Source organism: Amblyraja radiata, chromosome 36, assembly GCF_010909765.2.
Source record: "Amblyraja radiata isolate CabotCenter1 chromosome 36, sAmbRad1.1.pri, whole genome shotgun sequence".
Taxonomy (NCBI): domain Eukaryota; kingdom Metazoa; phylum Chordata; class Chondrichthyes; order Rajiformes; family Rajidae; genus Amblyraja; species Amblyraja radiata.
The window spans coordinates 9,306,243-9,322,783 of record NC_045991.1 but is presented as its reverse complement, the minus strand read 5'-3'; the positions used below and the strand labels follow the sequence as shown (position 1 = coordinate 9,322,783).

Here is a 16,541-nt window from a genome sequence, read left to right as displayed (position 1 = left end):
GGGGATAGATAGATAGATAGATATAATTTATTGCCACACAACCAGGGTCGGTGGAAATTTGGGTTGTCAGCAGCAGTACAATAATAAAGAACACACAATAAAACTGTAACACAAACATCCACCACAGCATTCATCACTGTGGTGGAAGGCACAAAAATTTGGCCAGTCCTCCTCCATTCCCCCCCGTGTACAGGACCAGAGTCCAGTCAGTCCAGGATAGGCTCTTCCTCACCGGGACATTAGTGCCCCTAACAAAGATGGCCGCCTCCCCTGGGGATCCGGGACATTAGTGCCCCTAACAAAGATGGCCGCCCTTCATCAAGGTGCCGACGGTGAAGAAATTCTCCTGCTGCCAAATCTCCATCAGTTCCGTGACGTCAGTGCCTGCACCAAAGATGGCCGCCTCCATGAGACGTGCCCGCTACAAAGATGGCCGTCCCGCCGTTTCCGGTGTCGGTGACATCATCGGGGGAGCGGAGCAGCAGCGATGGCGGTTTTCCCCGGAGCGCGAGCGAGGAGGCGGCGGCGATGATGCACAGAAAGCGCAGCAAGATGAGGAAGATGCTGGAGTGGAGAGGGTGGGGAGAGGCACGGGGAGACAGTGGAGGAGGGTGGGGAGAGACACGGGGAGGAGGGTGGGGAGAGACACGGGGAGACAGTGGAGGAGGGTGGGGAGAGGGAGGGGGAGACGGTGGAGGAGGGTGGGGAGAGACACGGGGAGACAGTGGAGGAGGGTGGGGAGAGACACGGGGAGACAGGGGAGGAGGGTGGGGAGAGACACGGGGAGACGGTGGAGGAGGGTGGGGAGAGGGAGGGGGAGACAGTGGAGGAGGGTGGGGAGAGGGAGGGGAGACAGTGGAGGAGGGTGGGGTGAGGGAGGGGGAGACAGTGGAGGAGGGTGGGGTTAGGGAGGGGGAGACGGTGGAGGAGGGTGGGGAGAGGGAGGGGGAGACAGGGGAGGAGGGTGGGGAGAGACACGGGGAGACAGTGGAGGAGGGTGGGGTTAGGGAGGGGGAGACGGTGGAGGAGGGTGGGGAGAGGGAGGGGAGACAGTGGAGGAGGGTGGGGTGAGGGAGGGGGAGACAGTGGAGGAGGGTGGGGAGAGGGAGGGGGAGACAGGGGAGGAGGGTGGGGAGAGGGAGGGGGAGACAGGGGAGGAGGGTGGGGAGAGGGAGGGGAGACAGTGGAGGAGGGTGGGGTGAGGGAGGGGGAGACAGGGGAGGAGGGTGGGGAGAGACACGGGGAGACAGGGGAGGAGGGTGGGGAGAGGGAGGGGAGACAGTGGAGGAGGGTGGGGAGAGGGAGGGGGAGACAGTGGAGGAGGGTGGGGAGAGGGAGGGGGTGACAGGGGAGCAGGGTGGGGAGAGACACGGGGAGACAGTGGAGGAGGGTGGGGAGAGGGAGGGGGAGACAGGGGAGGAGGGTGGGGAGAGGGAGGGGGTGACAGGGGAGGAGGGTGGGGTGAGGGAGGGGGAGACAGGGGAGGAGGGTGGGGAGAGGGAGGGGAGACAGTGGAGGAGGGTGGGGAGAGGGAGGGGGAGACAGGGGAGGAGGGTGGGGTGAGGGAGGGGGAGACAGGGGAGGAGGGTGGGGAGAGGGAGGGGAGACAGTGGAGGAGGGTGGGGTGAGGGAGGGGGAGACAGGGGAGGAGGGTGGGGAGAGACACGGGGAGACAGGGGAGGAGGGTGGGGTGAGGGAGGGGGAGACAGGGGAGGAGGGTGGGGTGAGGGAGGGGGAGACAGTGGAGAAGGGTGGGGAGAGGGAGGGGGAGACAGGGGTGGAGGGTGGGGAGAGACACGGGGAGACAGGGGAGGAGGGTGGGGAGAGACACGGGGAGACAGGGGAGGAGGGTGGGGAGAGGGACGGGGAGACAGGGGAGGAGGGTGGGGAGAGGGAGGGGGAGACAGGGGAGGAGGGTGGGGGTGAGGGGGAGAGAAAACACAGGGGAAGTCAAGTCAATTTTATTTTTACAGCACATAATTTGGGGGAGAGAGGAGAGGGTGGAGGAGGGGAGGGAGAGGGTGGGGGGTAATTTCACTGCCTTAATGTGCTTGTGACAAATACAATTGACTTTGGGGGAGAGATAGAGAGTAGAGCAAGCTGAGGGAAAAAAGGTGGGGTGGGGGGAGAGAGAGAGGGAGAGGGGGGGGTACAGCAAACAGGAAGAAGGTGGGGGAGAGAGAGAGGTGAGGAGGGTGGAGGACAGGGGGGAGGGAGAGTGGGGGGGGGAGAGAGGAGGAGTGGGAGAGAGAGAGTGGGTAGGGCACGGTGGGGGGGAGAGAGGGGGCATAGTGGAGGAGGGTGAGATGGAGAGAGAACAAGATGAGGAAGAAGGTGGGGTGGTGGAGAGAGGCAGGGGAGAGGGAAGAGAGAGGGGGGTGAGTGGGCACAGAGAGAGAGAGGAGAAAGTACAGCACGCTGAGGAAACAGGTGAGGGGGTGACAGTGGGGGAGGGGAGAGAGGAGGGTGGGGATGTTGTGATGTGATGGGGGCGAGGAGATAGATGGGGGGGGTTGGGAAGAGAGGAATTTGGGGGATGAAGGGAGGGGAGAGGCTAGTGATGGAAGAAGAGAGGGGGGGGTGATGGAGGGGAGGGAGGATAGTGGGGGAGGTGGATGGAGGGAGAGGCGATGGAGGAAAGGGAGAGGCAGGTGGATGGAGGGGAGGGAGAATGGGGTGACGAGGGGGAAGGAGTTGGGCGGGGGTGGGCTGGGGGGTGAGGGTGGAAGTCTGTGGGGTGAATATCTGACATTTGAGGGGGAGGTGAGACGGGGGGGGGGGTGCGAGAGAGGGGGATGTGAGATGGGGGGCTGTGAGAGAGGGGTGGGGTGTGAGAGGGGGGGGGGGTGAGAGAGATGGGGGGTGAGAGAGGTGGGGGGGGGGGAGGTGACAGAGGGTCGTTGTGGCTCCCGGTACCTAACCAGGAATGTTCTGTTTGCAGAAGAAAGCGCTGCTGGCCTTCAAGAAGCAGAGTTCAGGAGCTCAGAGCAGCCAGGGAGGCATCAATCGCTGTTGGTGACCTCGCAGTGACCTCCTCGCTGAATTACGCTCAACTCCTCCGCTCAGTCCATCTACCAAGCGCAGGCTCGGCGAACGCTATCGCCCAACACCTCCGCTCAGTCCGTCTTAACCCACCTGATCTCCCGGTGGCTCAGCACTTCAACTCCCCCTCCCATTCCCAATCCTGAATTTCTGTCCTGGGCCTCCTCCATTGTCAGAGTGAGGCCCAGCGCAAATTGGAGGGACAGCGCCTCATATTTCGCTTGGGTAGTTTACACCCCAGCGGCATGAACATTGACTTCTCTAACTTCAGATAGCCCTTGCTTTCCCTCTCTCTCCATATTCTCCCCCTTACCAGTTCTCCCACTAGTCTTACTGTCCCCGACTACATAATTTCTTTGACCTCCTCCCCCCACCCCCCCCCCCCTCCCCTCCGCTGACATGAGTCTGAAGAAGGGTCTTGACTCGAAAAGTCGCCTATTCCTTCTCACCAGAGATGCTGCTGAGTTACTCCAGCACTCTGTGAAACATCACCTATCCATGTTCACCAGAGATTCCTGATGTTGGGGAAGTCCAGAACAACAGTGAAGAAGGCGAATGGCATGTTAGCATTCATAGCAAAAGGATTTGAGTATAGGAGCAGGGAGGTTCTACTGCAGTTGTACAGGGTCTTTGGTGAGACCACAACTGGAGGATTGCGTAAAGTTTTGGTCTCCTAATCTGAGGAAAGACATTCTTGCCATAGAGGGAGTACAGAGAAGGTTCACCAGACTGATTCCTGGGATGTCAGGACTTTCATATGAAGAAAGACTGGATAGACACGGATTATACTCGCTAGAATTTAGAAGATTGAGGGGGGATCTTATAGAAACTTACAAAAGTCTTAAGGGGTTGGACAGGCTAGATGCAGGAAGATTGTTCCCGATGTTGGGGAAGTCCAGAACAAGGGGTCATGGTTTAAGGATAAGGGTGAAATCTTTTAGGACCGAGATGTGGAAAACATTTTTCACACAGAGAGTGGTGAATCTCTGGAATTCTCTGCCACAGAAGGTAGTTGAGGCCAATTCATTTGCTATATTTAAGAGGGAGTTAGATGTGGCCCTTGTGGCTAAAGGGATCAGGGGTTATGGAGAGAAGGCAGGTACAGGATACTGAGTTGGTAATGATCAGCCATGATCATATTGATTGGCGGTGCAGGCTCGAAGGGCCGAATGGCCTACTCCTGCACCTATTTTCTATGTTTCTATGTTTCTATGCTGCCTGACCCGCTGAGTTACTCCAGCACTCTGTGGAACATCATCTATCCATGTTCTCTACAGATGCTGCCTGTCATAGAGTGATACAGTTTGAAAACAGGCCCTTCGGCCCAACTCGCCCACACTGGCCAACAATGTCCCAGCTACACTAGTCCCACGCTTGGTCCATATCCCTCCAAACCTGCCCTATCCATGTACCTGTCCAACTGTTTCTTAAACTTGGGATAGTCCCAGCCTCAACTACCTCCTCTGGCAGCTTGTTCCATACACCCACTCTGTGTGAAAAAGTTACCCCTCAGATTCCTATTAAATCTTTTCCCCTTCACTTTGAACCTATGGCCTCTGGTCCTCGATTCCCTACACTGGGCACGAGACACTGCACCTACCCGATCTATTCCTCTCATGATTTTATACACCTCTATAAGATCACCCCTCATTCTCCTACGCTCCATGGAATAAGAGACCCAGCCTACTCAACCTCTCCCTATAGCTCACACCCTCTAGTCCTGGCAACATCTCTGAACCCTTTCCAGCTTGACAATAGGTGCAGGATTGGCCATTCGGCCCTTCGAGTTATTTAAAAGATGTTTGTGTGTCTCCCCCAACCTCCTCCCTCCCGCCCACAGCGGCCCCTCTCCCCGCCCCACGCTAACTGGTGTTCAGCCTCACTCCCCCCCCCACCGCCCAGCGCTGTACGACCAGTCGCTGACTGACACAGCCACGGCCACAGTGGAGGCCAAGAAGCTGGTGAAGACGGGAGCCATCAGTGCCATCACAGCCGAGAACAAGAACTCCGGCTTCAAGCGCTCACACACCCTGGAGGGGAAGCTCAAGGTGAGAGAGTGCATGTTGTAGTGGATGTGGCTTTACAACCCACATGACATGCTCCCACTCTGCCTCCCCATCCTCCACTCCCCCCTCCCCACCCTCCCCCTTCACCACCCTCCCCATCCTCCACTCCACTCCCCCCTCCCCTTCACTACCCTCCCCACCCAACCCCACCCTCCTCCCCCTCGCTATCACCCTCCCACTCCCCACCCTCCCCCATCCTCCACTCCCCCTCCCCACCCTCCTCCCCCTCTCCACCATTCCCCACACTCCTCCCCCTCGCCACCCCCTCCCCACCTCACCTTACCCTGGGTCAGGAGTATTTTATCACCCCTCAGAGTGTCCAAGTTACCTGTCGAATTCCTATTAAATCTTTTCCCCTTCACCTTGAACCTATGTCCTCTGGTCCTCGATTCCCCTACTCTGGGTAAAAGACTCTGCATCTACCCGATCTATTCCACTCATGATTTTGTACACCTCTGTAAGATCACCCCTCATCCTCCTACGCTCCATGGAATAGAGACCCAGCCTACTCAACCTCTCCCTACAGCGCACACCCTCTAGTCCTGGCAACATCTCTGAACCCTTTCCAGCTTGACAATAGAAAATAGGTGCAGGAGTAGGCCATTCGGCCCTTCAAGCCAGCACCGCCATTCAATGTGATCATGGCTGATCATCCCCAATCAGTACCCTGTTCCTGCCTTCTCCCTATCCGCTATCTTTAAGAGCCATATCTAGGTCTCTCTTCAAAGCATCCAGGGAATCAGCCTCCACCGCCTTATGAGGCAGAGAATTCCACAGACTCACCACTCTCTGTGTGAAAAGGTGTTTCCTGGTCTCCGTTCCAAATTGCCTACCCCTTATTCTTAAACTGTGGCCCCTGGTTCTGGACTCCTCCAACATCAGGAACATGTTTCCTGCCTCCAGCGTGTACAAACCCTTAATAATCTTATATGTTTCAATAAGATGCCCTCTCATCCTAAATTCCAGTGTATACATGCCCAGACTCTCCATTCTATCAACATATGACACTCGCCATCCACGGGAATTAACCTAGTGAACCTATAACATATAATGAGCATTTGAAGGCACTGGGCCTGTATTCGCTGGAGTTTAGAAGGTTGAGGGTGGACCTCATTGAAACTTACCAAATAGTGAAATGCTTGGATAGAGTGGATGTGGAGAGAATGTTTCCACCAGTGGTCGAGTCTAGGACGAGCAGGGCCGCATTTAGATGAAGAGGCTATTCCACTTGTGAGGCCCCTCCCAATCCGCCACCCCCACGACGAGAGGAAGATGGGACGACAGATGGCGCAATGGGATAAGTGTTCGGCTGGCAACCGGAAGGTAGCCGGTTCGAATCCCGCTTGGAGTGCATACTGTCGTTGTGTCCTTGGGCAAGACACTTCACCCACCTTTGCCTGTATGTGAATGTGTGTGAGTGATTGGTGGTGGTCGGAGGGGCCGTAGGCGCAGATTGGCAGCCACGTTTCCGTCAGTCTGCCCCAGGGCAGCTGTGGCTACAGAAGTAGCTTACCACCACCGAGTGTGACTGAGGAGTGAATGAATAATGCGATGTAAAGCGCCTTGAGTATTAGAAAGGCGCTATATAAATCCCATCCATTATTATTATTATTATTATACCAGTTTCACACCGATGTGCAGCCGAACATGGCCAATGAGACACGGGCAGGAAAGCTGCGCTTTTTATTTATTGCCAGTGCTAGTGTCGAGTTATCGGCTTAAAACACTATTATTCTAAAATGGAGGGCAAGGAAAATTATTGAAGTGTTGTTTAGAGACTACAGTGTGTTGTGACAGCATATGTAAGAAAGGCTTATGACAGTGTCAAAAATATTAGACACCAGGCCCGTACGAAGCTTTTCAAAATGGGGGTGGCATGGCAGGATTACAAAAATGTAATGTGAAATAAGTGCACGCAGCGCATATTACAAGCGCGAAGCTGAAAGGCCCTTGCGGCAGGGGTCCAGAGCCTGCTTAAGGGCCCTGGAATCTCAGTGCATTCAGATGATCTCTGGTGTATTCTGCGCCTTATTTTGGAGCAATTTTTGCACTAAATTTATGACCAATATTTCAGAAATAATTTTGGTTGAGTCAAGAGTAATCGGTTGGAATGGGATGATTGGGATCATTGTTGTATCCATTTCTTTAAAATCACGAATTGAAGCTGTCCTTGTTTTAATAATCAAGTTGTACTGTAAAATGTTATGTAAAATGTTATAAAGGAGCACACATTTTTTTAGAAAATGTTTTGTGTGTTGATTTGATTGCCTGTTACTGTTCGACTGTTAGTGTGTGCACATTAAAAATATGATGCAAAATGAAAGTCGCAAACTATGGAATACATATTTTACAGTATTGTTATCAAGGAAAAGAAAGCAGTTCCAAATGTTTGATATTATTCATATGGAGGAGAAAATATAATTGCTCTAAAACCTACCTTAATTTTGCAATCACACAAAAGATAATCCCCCTTTCCCTCTCTGCCCTCATCCTTCCCCCTCCCTCTCCCTCCACCTCTCCCCCCCATCTTTCTCTCCCCTTCCCCCATCTCTCACCCCCTCCCCTCCTTCTCTCTCCCCCCTCTGACTCAACTCCCCCTTTCCCCCTCTCACATCCCCCCCCTCTCTCACTCTCTCCCTCCCATGCAGCGAGAGGGGAAGTGGGGCACGGGGAGAGGGAGTGTGGGGCCCGGGGAGAGGGAGTGTGGGGTCCGGGGAGAGGGTGTGTGGAACCCGGGGAGAGGGAGTGTGGGGCCCGGGGAGAGGGAGTGTGGGCCCGGGGATTGTGGGGCCCGGGAGAGGGGGTGTGTGTGGGACCCGGGGAGAGGGGGTGTGTGTGGGGCCCGGGGAGAGGGGATGTGGGGCCCGGGGAGAACGGGGTGTGGGGGCCCGGGGAGAGGGAGTGTGTGGGGCCCGTGGAGAGGGGGTGGGTGTGGGGCCCGGGGAGAGGGGCTGTGTGGCCCGGGGAGAGGGGATGCGGGGTGTGGGGCCCGGGGAGAGGGAGTGTGTGTGGGACCCGGGAAGAGGGGGTGTGTGTGGGGCCCGGGGAGATGGGGTGTGTGTGGGGCCCGGGGAGAGGGAGTGTGTGTGGGGCCCGGGGAGAGGGGGTGTGTGTGGGGCCCGGGGAGAGGGAGTGTGTGTGGGGCCCGGGGAGATGGGGTGTGTGTGGGGCCCGGGGAGAGGGGCATGTGAGGGGGCAGGCGAGGGAGTGCGGGAGAGGGGAGTTGAGGGGGGGGGGCATAAGGCCTAGTGTGTGTGAAGTTGCGGGGAGGTTTACAATGTTTCTTATTTAATGTCCCTTGTCTGGTCTGAAATAAAGTTCATCATTGGATCAGAAGAAATATAATTGTGTGTGTTATATGATTCTATACATTTATATCACATTCATGTATGTGTGTTTATAAACATTTTATTCTTTAACATGAATTAACAGAATCATGAATTAACATAATTATGAATCTAACCCTATATCACACACAAAAAATGTCAATTACCCTGCTGGTCGGGTCGGTTCCGGTTACTACAAGATCAACTCAAACACTGCTTGTGAGCCATTTAAAAAGAAATGATTTAAAAAACATTAAAAAAGACAATTACCAGAGTCATATTTTCTTCTTGACAAGAAGTATGAACTGACAGAATTATGAATCTAACCCTATATCACACACACAAACTGTTGCCCCGCAACATTGAATACACTGCGAGTCGGGTCGGGTCAGGTAGGCTCAGGTTACTAAAATGGGCGGGGGAAATGCCCAGGATCCCCTCCATAGCTACTACACATCAACCCATTGCATTTCGCAGGAGTGGCCTATCTTGCTCCGCTATAAAATCTTTGCTGACCATTGTTTCCAGCGTAGCGGGCCCGTTAAAACCCCACCGCTGAATTTGTCCATTTTTGCGCTGTAAATAATTATGGAAATCTGGATAAGCGTGTGAGACATTTAGCCAACTTCAGAATTCCAAATGTGAGGAGAAATGACGGTGGATAGAAGCGGGAGCTGAAGGTACAACAACAGACAGAGTGCCAGGCGAACATTGGCCGTTTGCTCACTGCATTTCATCAACTAAGGCATTATTTGTGTTTTTTCTTGATTCCTTTGGCATCTAAAAAGTTTCAGAAGTGATAAATCTGGCTCTAATTTTTTTTTAATCGTCCATAGTTCTCGTGGGTTTTTACATACAAAATGAAAACGCATCTGAAGAAAATTTACAGCCAGATTTATCACTTCTGAGAATTTTTAGATACCAAAGGAATCAAGAAAAAACACAAATAATGCCTTACTTGATGAAATGCAGTGAGCAAACGCGATATTTCCCAATATTCTCCATGTTTACCATGTTCCACACTATCCCCGACTCCCACAATTTTTTTCAGCGCTAAAATTCAACATTTTGGCGATTTTTAACAGGTGGGAAAGTAGCGTTTCTAGCATTAATAACATATACCGGAAGTGACGGATGTCTTCCAGTTGTATTTAGCGGCTCCGTGCGTCGAGCCCTATGACCCAGTGACCTTTCGTGCAACCTCCCTATAGACCCAGAGACAGACAAAACAAACAAACAACCGTGCAAGCTATTCACACATGGTCAGTATCAGTACATATAATAGTGTTATTTATTCATGCGGCGACTTAGGTTTCTGTACATTCATCACCTATCGTTCCAGAGAGTACTCGTGGAAAAACGTTAAAACGCGTGCAAACGTTGTAATTTGTCTGTACACAAAAATGCTGGAGAAACTTAGCGGATGCAGCAGCAGCTCTAATGAGCGAAGGAAATAGGCAACGTTTCGGGCCGAAACCCTTCTTTACACTGATGGGGGGTGTGGTGCGGCGAGAAGAAAGGAAAAAGGAGGAGGAGGAGCCCGAGGGCTAAGGGAGAGATAGGAAGGGGAGGAGACAGCAAGGGCTAACAGAATTGTGAGAATTCAATGTTCATGCCCCCAGGATGCAGACTCCCCAAGCGGAATATGAGGCGCTGCTCCTCCGATTTCCGCTGGTGCTCGCTCTGGCCATGGAGGAGACCCAGGACAGAGAGGTCGGATACGGAATGGGAGGTGGAGTTGAAGTGCTGAGCCACCGGGAGGTCAGTTTGGTTAATGCGGACCGAGCGGAGGTGGTCGGCGAAACGATCGCCAAGCCTACGCTTGGTCTCAGACTCTGCACAATAACATCACTTCAATACCAGACACTGCAATGAAGAAGGGGCCTCGTCCCGAAACGTCACCCATTCCATCTCTCCAGAGATGATGCTTGTCCCGCTGAGTTACTCCAGCTTTTTGTGTCTATCTGCAGTTCCTTCTTATACGCTCGATTTTAATTTAATAATCTCATATGTAAACTTGAATTCAATTATACTCTATTGTCACGTGTACATCGTGACAGTGGAATGATTTGCTTTTGCATGTAATCCGGTAAAATACAGACCTCGCCTCCTCCATGGCCAGAGTGAGTCCCACCGCAAATTGGAGGAGCAGCACCTCATATTTCACTTGCGTAGTTTGCACCCCAGCGGTATGAACATTGACTTCTCCAATTTCAGGTAGTCCTTGCTGGCCTCTCCCCTTCCAAGCTCTCTCACATCCCACTGTCTCCGCCTCCTCCTTTCTTTTTCCCGCCCCTCCCCCACCCCCATACCAGTCTGAAGAAGGGTGATAACAGCACTTCAATACCAGGCACTGTAATGAAGAAGGGGTCTCGACCCTAAACGTCAACCATTCCTTCTCTCCAGAGATGCTGCTTCACCCGCTGAGTTTCTCCAGCATTTTTGTCTACCTTCGATTTTTCCAGCGTCTGCAGTTCTTTCTCAAACAATCATACTCTATTGTTCAATGTACCTCGGATCAGTGAAATGCCTTGTTTTTGCCAGCAATCCGGTAAAATACAGATCTGACCTGGGCGGTAAAGTGGGCGCCGACTAGGGCGAGAAGTTCATGGAACAGTCTATATTTCCCCGCAGCGGTGAACCAGGCCCCGCCGCACCAGGCAGCAGGCGCCACTCGCGCCTGGTCCCCCTTCGTTTTCGGCTGCCCCTCGCCGGGTTGCTCTCGGCTTGGAATGATTCAGGGCTATTTTCCCAGCGTGGAAAAGTCAATGACGGGAGATTTTACGTAGATTTTAGTACAGTAGGGGGATCTTTCAAGGGGCATGTTTTATCACACAGGGTGGTGGGTGCCTGGAACGCGCTGCTGGAGTGGTGGTCGAGGCACATACGGTGGAGGCATTGCAGTCTGATGTGGGCTGAAGGAACTGTTCTGGTTCTATGTGGCCGTCAACAAAACCGACAGGTTCATTAGAGCGTTCAAGAAGGAACTGCAGATGCTGGAAGATCGAAGGTACACAAAAATGCTGGAGAAACTCAGCGGGTACAGCAGCAGCTATGGAGCGAGGGAAACGGGCGACGTTTCGGGCCGAAACCCTTCTTCAGACTGATTAATAGAGCTCCCATTCTCAGCTCCTTACCCACAACCATTAGATTCTTGAACCGACCTGCACTGCCTGCGTTTGTACCCCATACCTCTAACCTGTCCTATCAATGTACCTGTCTAAATGCTTCTGAAACGTTACGATAGTGCTCGCCTCATCTACCTTCACCAGCAGCTCATTCCATACACCCACCACCCATTGTGTGAACAAAGTTACCCCTCAGGTTCCTAATTAAACCTTTCCATCCTCACCTTAAACCTATGTATCTGCAGTTCCTCCCGAACAGATCCACGGCCGATGCGGTCTCCCAGGTCTTGCACACCGTTCTCTCCCATCTGGACAGCCAGAAGGGGGGCTACGTGAGGATGCTGTTCATAGACTACAGTTCAGCCTTCAACACGATAGTCCCCACCAGACTGGCCGGGAAGCTAATGGAATTGGGGCTCAACACCTCCCTGTGTGCCTGGGTCCTGGACGTTCTCACCGCCAGGCCCCAGGTAGTCAAGATGGGAGGGAATACATCGAAGTCCCTCACCCTGAGCACAGGATCGCCCCAGGGTTGCGTCCTCAGCCCCCTATTGTACTCCCTGTACACACATGACTGTGTGGCTAGGTTCAGCTCCAACTCAATAATTAAGTTTGCTGATGACACTGTGGTGGTGGGCCTGATCTCAGACAATGATGAGAAGGCCTACCGGGAGGAGGTGGCTGGTCTAGCACTCTGGTGCCAGGATAACAGCCTCCTCTTGAACATAAACAAACGAAGGAGCTGATCATGGACTTTAGGAGGGCACATCATCCGAGGACGTACACTCCATTGAGGATAAATGGGGATCCTGCGGATAGGGTGAACTGTTTTAAATATCTGGGAGTCCACATCTCCGAGGATACGACATGGGCTTCACGTGCCTCAGCGCTCGTGAGTAATAATAATAATAATGGATGGGATTTATATAGCGCCTTTCTAATACTCAAGGCGCTTTATATCGCATTATTCATTCACTCCTCAGTCACACTCGGTGGTGGTAAGCTACTTCTGTAGCCACAGCTGCCCTGGGGCAGACTGACGGAAGCGTGGCTGCCATTCTGCGCCTACGGCCCCTCCGACCACCACCAATCACTCACACACATTCACACACATTCACACAGAGGCAAAGGTGGGTGGAGTGTCTTGCCCGAGGACACAACGACAGTATGCACTCCAAGCGGGATTCGAACCGGCTACCTTCCGGTCACCAGCCGAACACTTAGCCCATTGCGCCATCTGTCGTCCCAAGGCAAGGCAAGGCAGTCGTCCCAAGGCAAGGCAAGGCAGTCGTCCCAAGGCAAGGCAGCGCCTTTACCACCTCAGGCAATTGAGGAAATTCAGAGTGTCACCGAGGATCCTCCAGTGCTTCTACGCAGCGGCGGTGGAAAGCATCTTGTCCGGGAACATTTCCATCTGGTTTGGGAATTGCTCTGCCAAGGACAAGAAGGCACTGCAGAGAGTAGTGCGTTCGGCCGAACGCACTATGGGAACTTCACTTGCCCCCCTGCAGGAACTATACATCAGGAGGTGCAACTCCAGAGCCAACAATATCATGAGAGACCCCTTCCACCCCTGCAACGGACTGTTCCAGCTGCTACGGTCAGGCAAACGCCTCCGTTGCCATGCGGTGAGAACAGAGAGGTTGAGAAGGAGTTTCTTCCCAGAAGCCATTCGGACTGTAAACGCCTATCTCACCAGGGACTAACTCCACTGAACGTTTTTCCTTCCATTATTTATTATGTAAAGGTATATGTGTGTTATGATTGTGTTTATAGGTTGTTTGGTTGTTTGTCTTTTTGCACAACGTCCGCGAGCATTGCCACTTTCATTTCACTGCACATCTTGTATGTGTATGTGACAAATAAACTTGACTTGACTTGACTTGACTTGACTTGATGTCCTCTGATACTTGATTCCTCTCCTCTGGGCAAGGGGCTCTGTGCGTCTATCCGATCTGTTCCTCTCGTGATTTTTTACATCTCTTATAAGATCATCCCTCATCATGGAAAAGCAGCCAACATAATCAAATACTTGTTCTACCCCGGCCATTCCTTCTTCTCACTGTTCTTCTCGGGCAGAAGGTACAGAATCTTGAAAGCGCGTACTACCAGTCTCAGGAACAGCCTCCTTCCCTCTGTTATCAGGCTTCTGAATGGTCCTTCCATAAGCTAGACATTGTGTGTTGAAGGGCCTGTTCCTGTGCAGTATTGATGACGTCTTGTTTTCTCTGTTGAGCGGCAGTGCAAGGTTGATTTTCTGACCAGAGTGGAGCTTAGTTTACTTTAGAAATACAGCATGGAAGTAGGCCCTTCGGCCCACCGAGTCCACATCGACCATCGATCACCAATTAACACTTGGTCTCTGTTATCCCACCTTCCCGTTCACTCCCAACATACTTGGGGCAATTTACAGAGGGCCAATTACCCTACAAACCCGCATGTCTTTTGAATGTGGGAGAAAACCGGAGCACCCGGAGGAAACCCACGCGGTCACAGGGAGAATGTGCACGCTGCGAACAGTGAACATGGTCAGGATCGAACCCGGGTCTCTGGCCCCGTGAGGCAGCGGTTCAATCTGCTGCTCCATATTACCTCAGAAATATTAACCCTTCCCTCTCCAGATACTGTACACTGCCCGACCTGCTGAATGCCGACAACGCTTTCTGTATTTTTGTTGGCATTTTATGGTCAGACTCACGTTCCAATCACCCATTTAACTGGAACAACTTTAGTTTAAGGGAATGAAATTTACCCGAAGCTGATTACAAATGACATCGGCTTTCTGGTCAGGGCTGTGATTGACGGGGCTGAGCTCCGCCTCCCCTCAGCCTTGCCCCGCCCCTTTCATTGATTGTTCCACAGCTCCGGGCTCCCCCGGGTCCTAAAGCCCGTCCACACGTTGTTGTCCAGCCTGACTTACCTCCTCTGGCAGCTTGTTCCATTTCCCCACGACCTTCTGTGTGGAAATATTGTTCCTCAGGTTCCGATGAAATCTTGCACCTCTCACCACAAACCTGTGTCCTCTAGTTCCCGACTCCACTACTCCGGGTAAAAGACTGTGCATTCACCCTATCCAGTCACCTCTTGTTCCCATGCATTTCAACCTCCGGCGCTCCAATTAATACATCCTTCCCTGCCCAACCTCTCCCTTTCGCTCTGGCCCTCAAATCCTGGCACCAGCTTCGTGAATCTACTCTGCAGTTTTCCCAGCTCTTTATCCTGCCTTATATTGTCCCAAGCGCTACTTTCCGCTTCCGTCTATATTCACGACAGTTTAATGTGTAACTGACCCCTCCCTGTGGTAGAGAGCGGGAGAAGAACCCTCCATAGTTTCCGCGGGTGGATTTGTCTCCTTCCTTTTTGAGTGTTTGAAGATCAGGACACAAATCGCAGGTCCTCGATCATTTTGTCACACATTTTCTGTCTTTCATCTCTGGACTTTGTACAACCGTCTGCCGATCAACTCCCCCCTCAACTGTGTCAACCTATTACCAGCCAGGCTTTGTCCTGCCCCCTTCCTTCCATCCTTCTTCCATCTCCCACCCACCGCCCCTACAATCAGTCTGAAGAAGGATCCAGACCCGAAACATCACCTGTCCAGGTTCTCCAGAGGTGCTACTTGACCCGCTGAGTTCATCCAGCACTGTGTGCCTTTTTGTTGTGAAGCAGCATCTGCAGTTCCATGTTTCTGCATCTTCACACTGAACACTTGCAGCCGAATCACATTCATTCCCCGAGACGGCTGCGTGCGCAGTGTCAGCAGTTTCAGCGAATGGGAATGCGTTTTAAACCAGGAAGTGGATGGTTAAAATCAAATGTTAAAATGGCTTCCATAGACAGGTTTGAGAGTTTAACCGAGGAGATACTTTGTCCCATCTGCCTGGATTTCTTCACCGATCCGGTGTCACTGGAGTGTGGGCACAACTTCTGCCGCTCCTGTATCACACAGAGTTGGGACAGGGAGGAGAGAAACTCCTGCCCGGAATGTAGAGAGGAGTTTACAGACCGCACCCTCAGGGTTAGTCGGGCCTCGGCGAGACTGTCTGAGAAAGCTCGAACACTGAGCCTTAATCGGACAGAGAAGGAAAGTAAACTTCAGTGCGAGGAACATCAGGAAGAACTGAAGCTGTTTTGTGAAACTGACAAGAAGCTGATCTGTGTGATTTGTGCAGATGGGCGGGAATCACAAGTCTCACAACTTCACTGCCGGTTAAAGAAGCTGTTGAAACCTACAAGGTAAAAGCAAACCGATTTTGATCGCATCATTGTTTAATTCCATCTTTATAATCTAACACTTTTATTCTCTGATTTTCAATCACAATCCCAGGATCAGACGAAATCTTCCATCCAGTCTCTTACAAAAAAGAAATCAGGGATCCAGCGAATGGAGCAGCAACAGAAACAGAAGATTTCTGGAGTTCTGGTGAGGCTTTTAAGTTTCGATTTCCTGATCTTGTGTAGATTTGATCCCTGTGATGCGTGTAATAATAGGGCAGCGCAGTGACACAAGTAGTGCTGCTGTCTCCTAGTTCTGGTGAGCGGGTTCGATCCTGACCTCGGGTGCTGCCCGTGTGGTTCATGCCTTCTCCCTGTGACCGCGTCGGATTCCTTCCACGTCCCCAACACACGCTGGTTCAATGGTCAATCTGTGACTGTTATAATCCCTGGGAAAGTGGGTGGTGGATGGATAAATGGGAATTAATGGGCAGGTGAAAAGGAATAGGCAGCAGGGAATTGTATTGGGGGTAGAGGATTGATGGGTTATAACATTACCCTCACGACATTTCGTGAAGTCTGAAGAAGGGTCTCAAGCATCACCCGCTGACTTCCTCCAGCATTTTTGTCTACATTAGACAAACTATTGAAATGCCAAAGCAAATAAAACATGCACAGGCCAAATGTCACCGTTAAAGTCGTGAGGAAACACAACCAGTGACATTATATATTAATCTTCACCTTTTATTTCATAGGAACAGTCA

At 52.2% G+C, this 16,541-nt stretch overlaps 1 protein-coding gene across 1 annotated transcript; it reads left to right on the top strand.

The window, feature by feature from the left end:
- Positions 1 to 395: 395 nt before the first annotated feature.
- LOC116966219 (negative elongation factor E-like) lies at positions 396 to 15,776 on the top strand. Its single transcript, XM_033012364.1, has 5 exons — positions 396 to 547; positions 2,307 to 2,334; positions 2,942 to 3,011; positions 4,945 to 5,090; positions 15,735 to 15,776. Exons 1-5 carry the CDS (start codon positions 396 to 398, stop codon positions 15,774 to 15,776), a joined length of 438 nt encoding a protein of 145 aa, XP_032868255.1.
- The last annotated feature ends 765 nt before the right edge of the window (positions 15,777 to 16,541 follow it).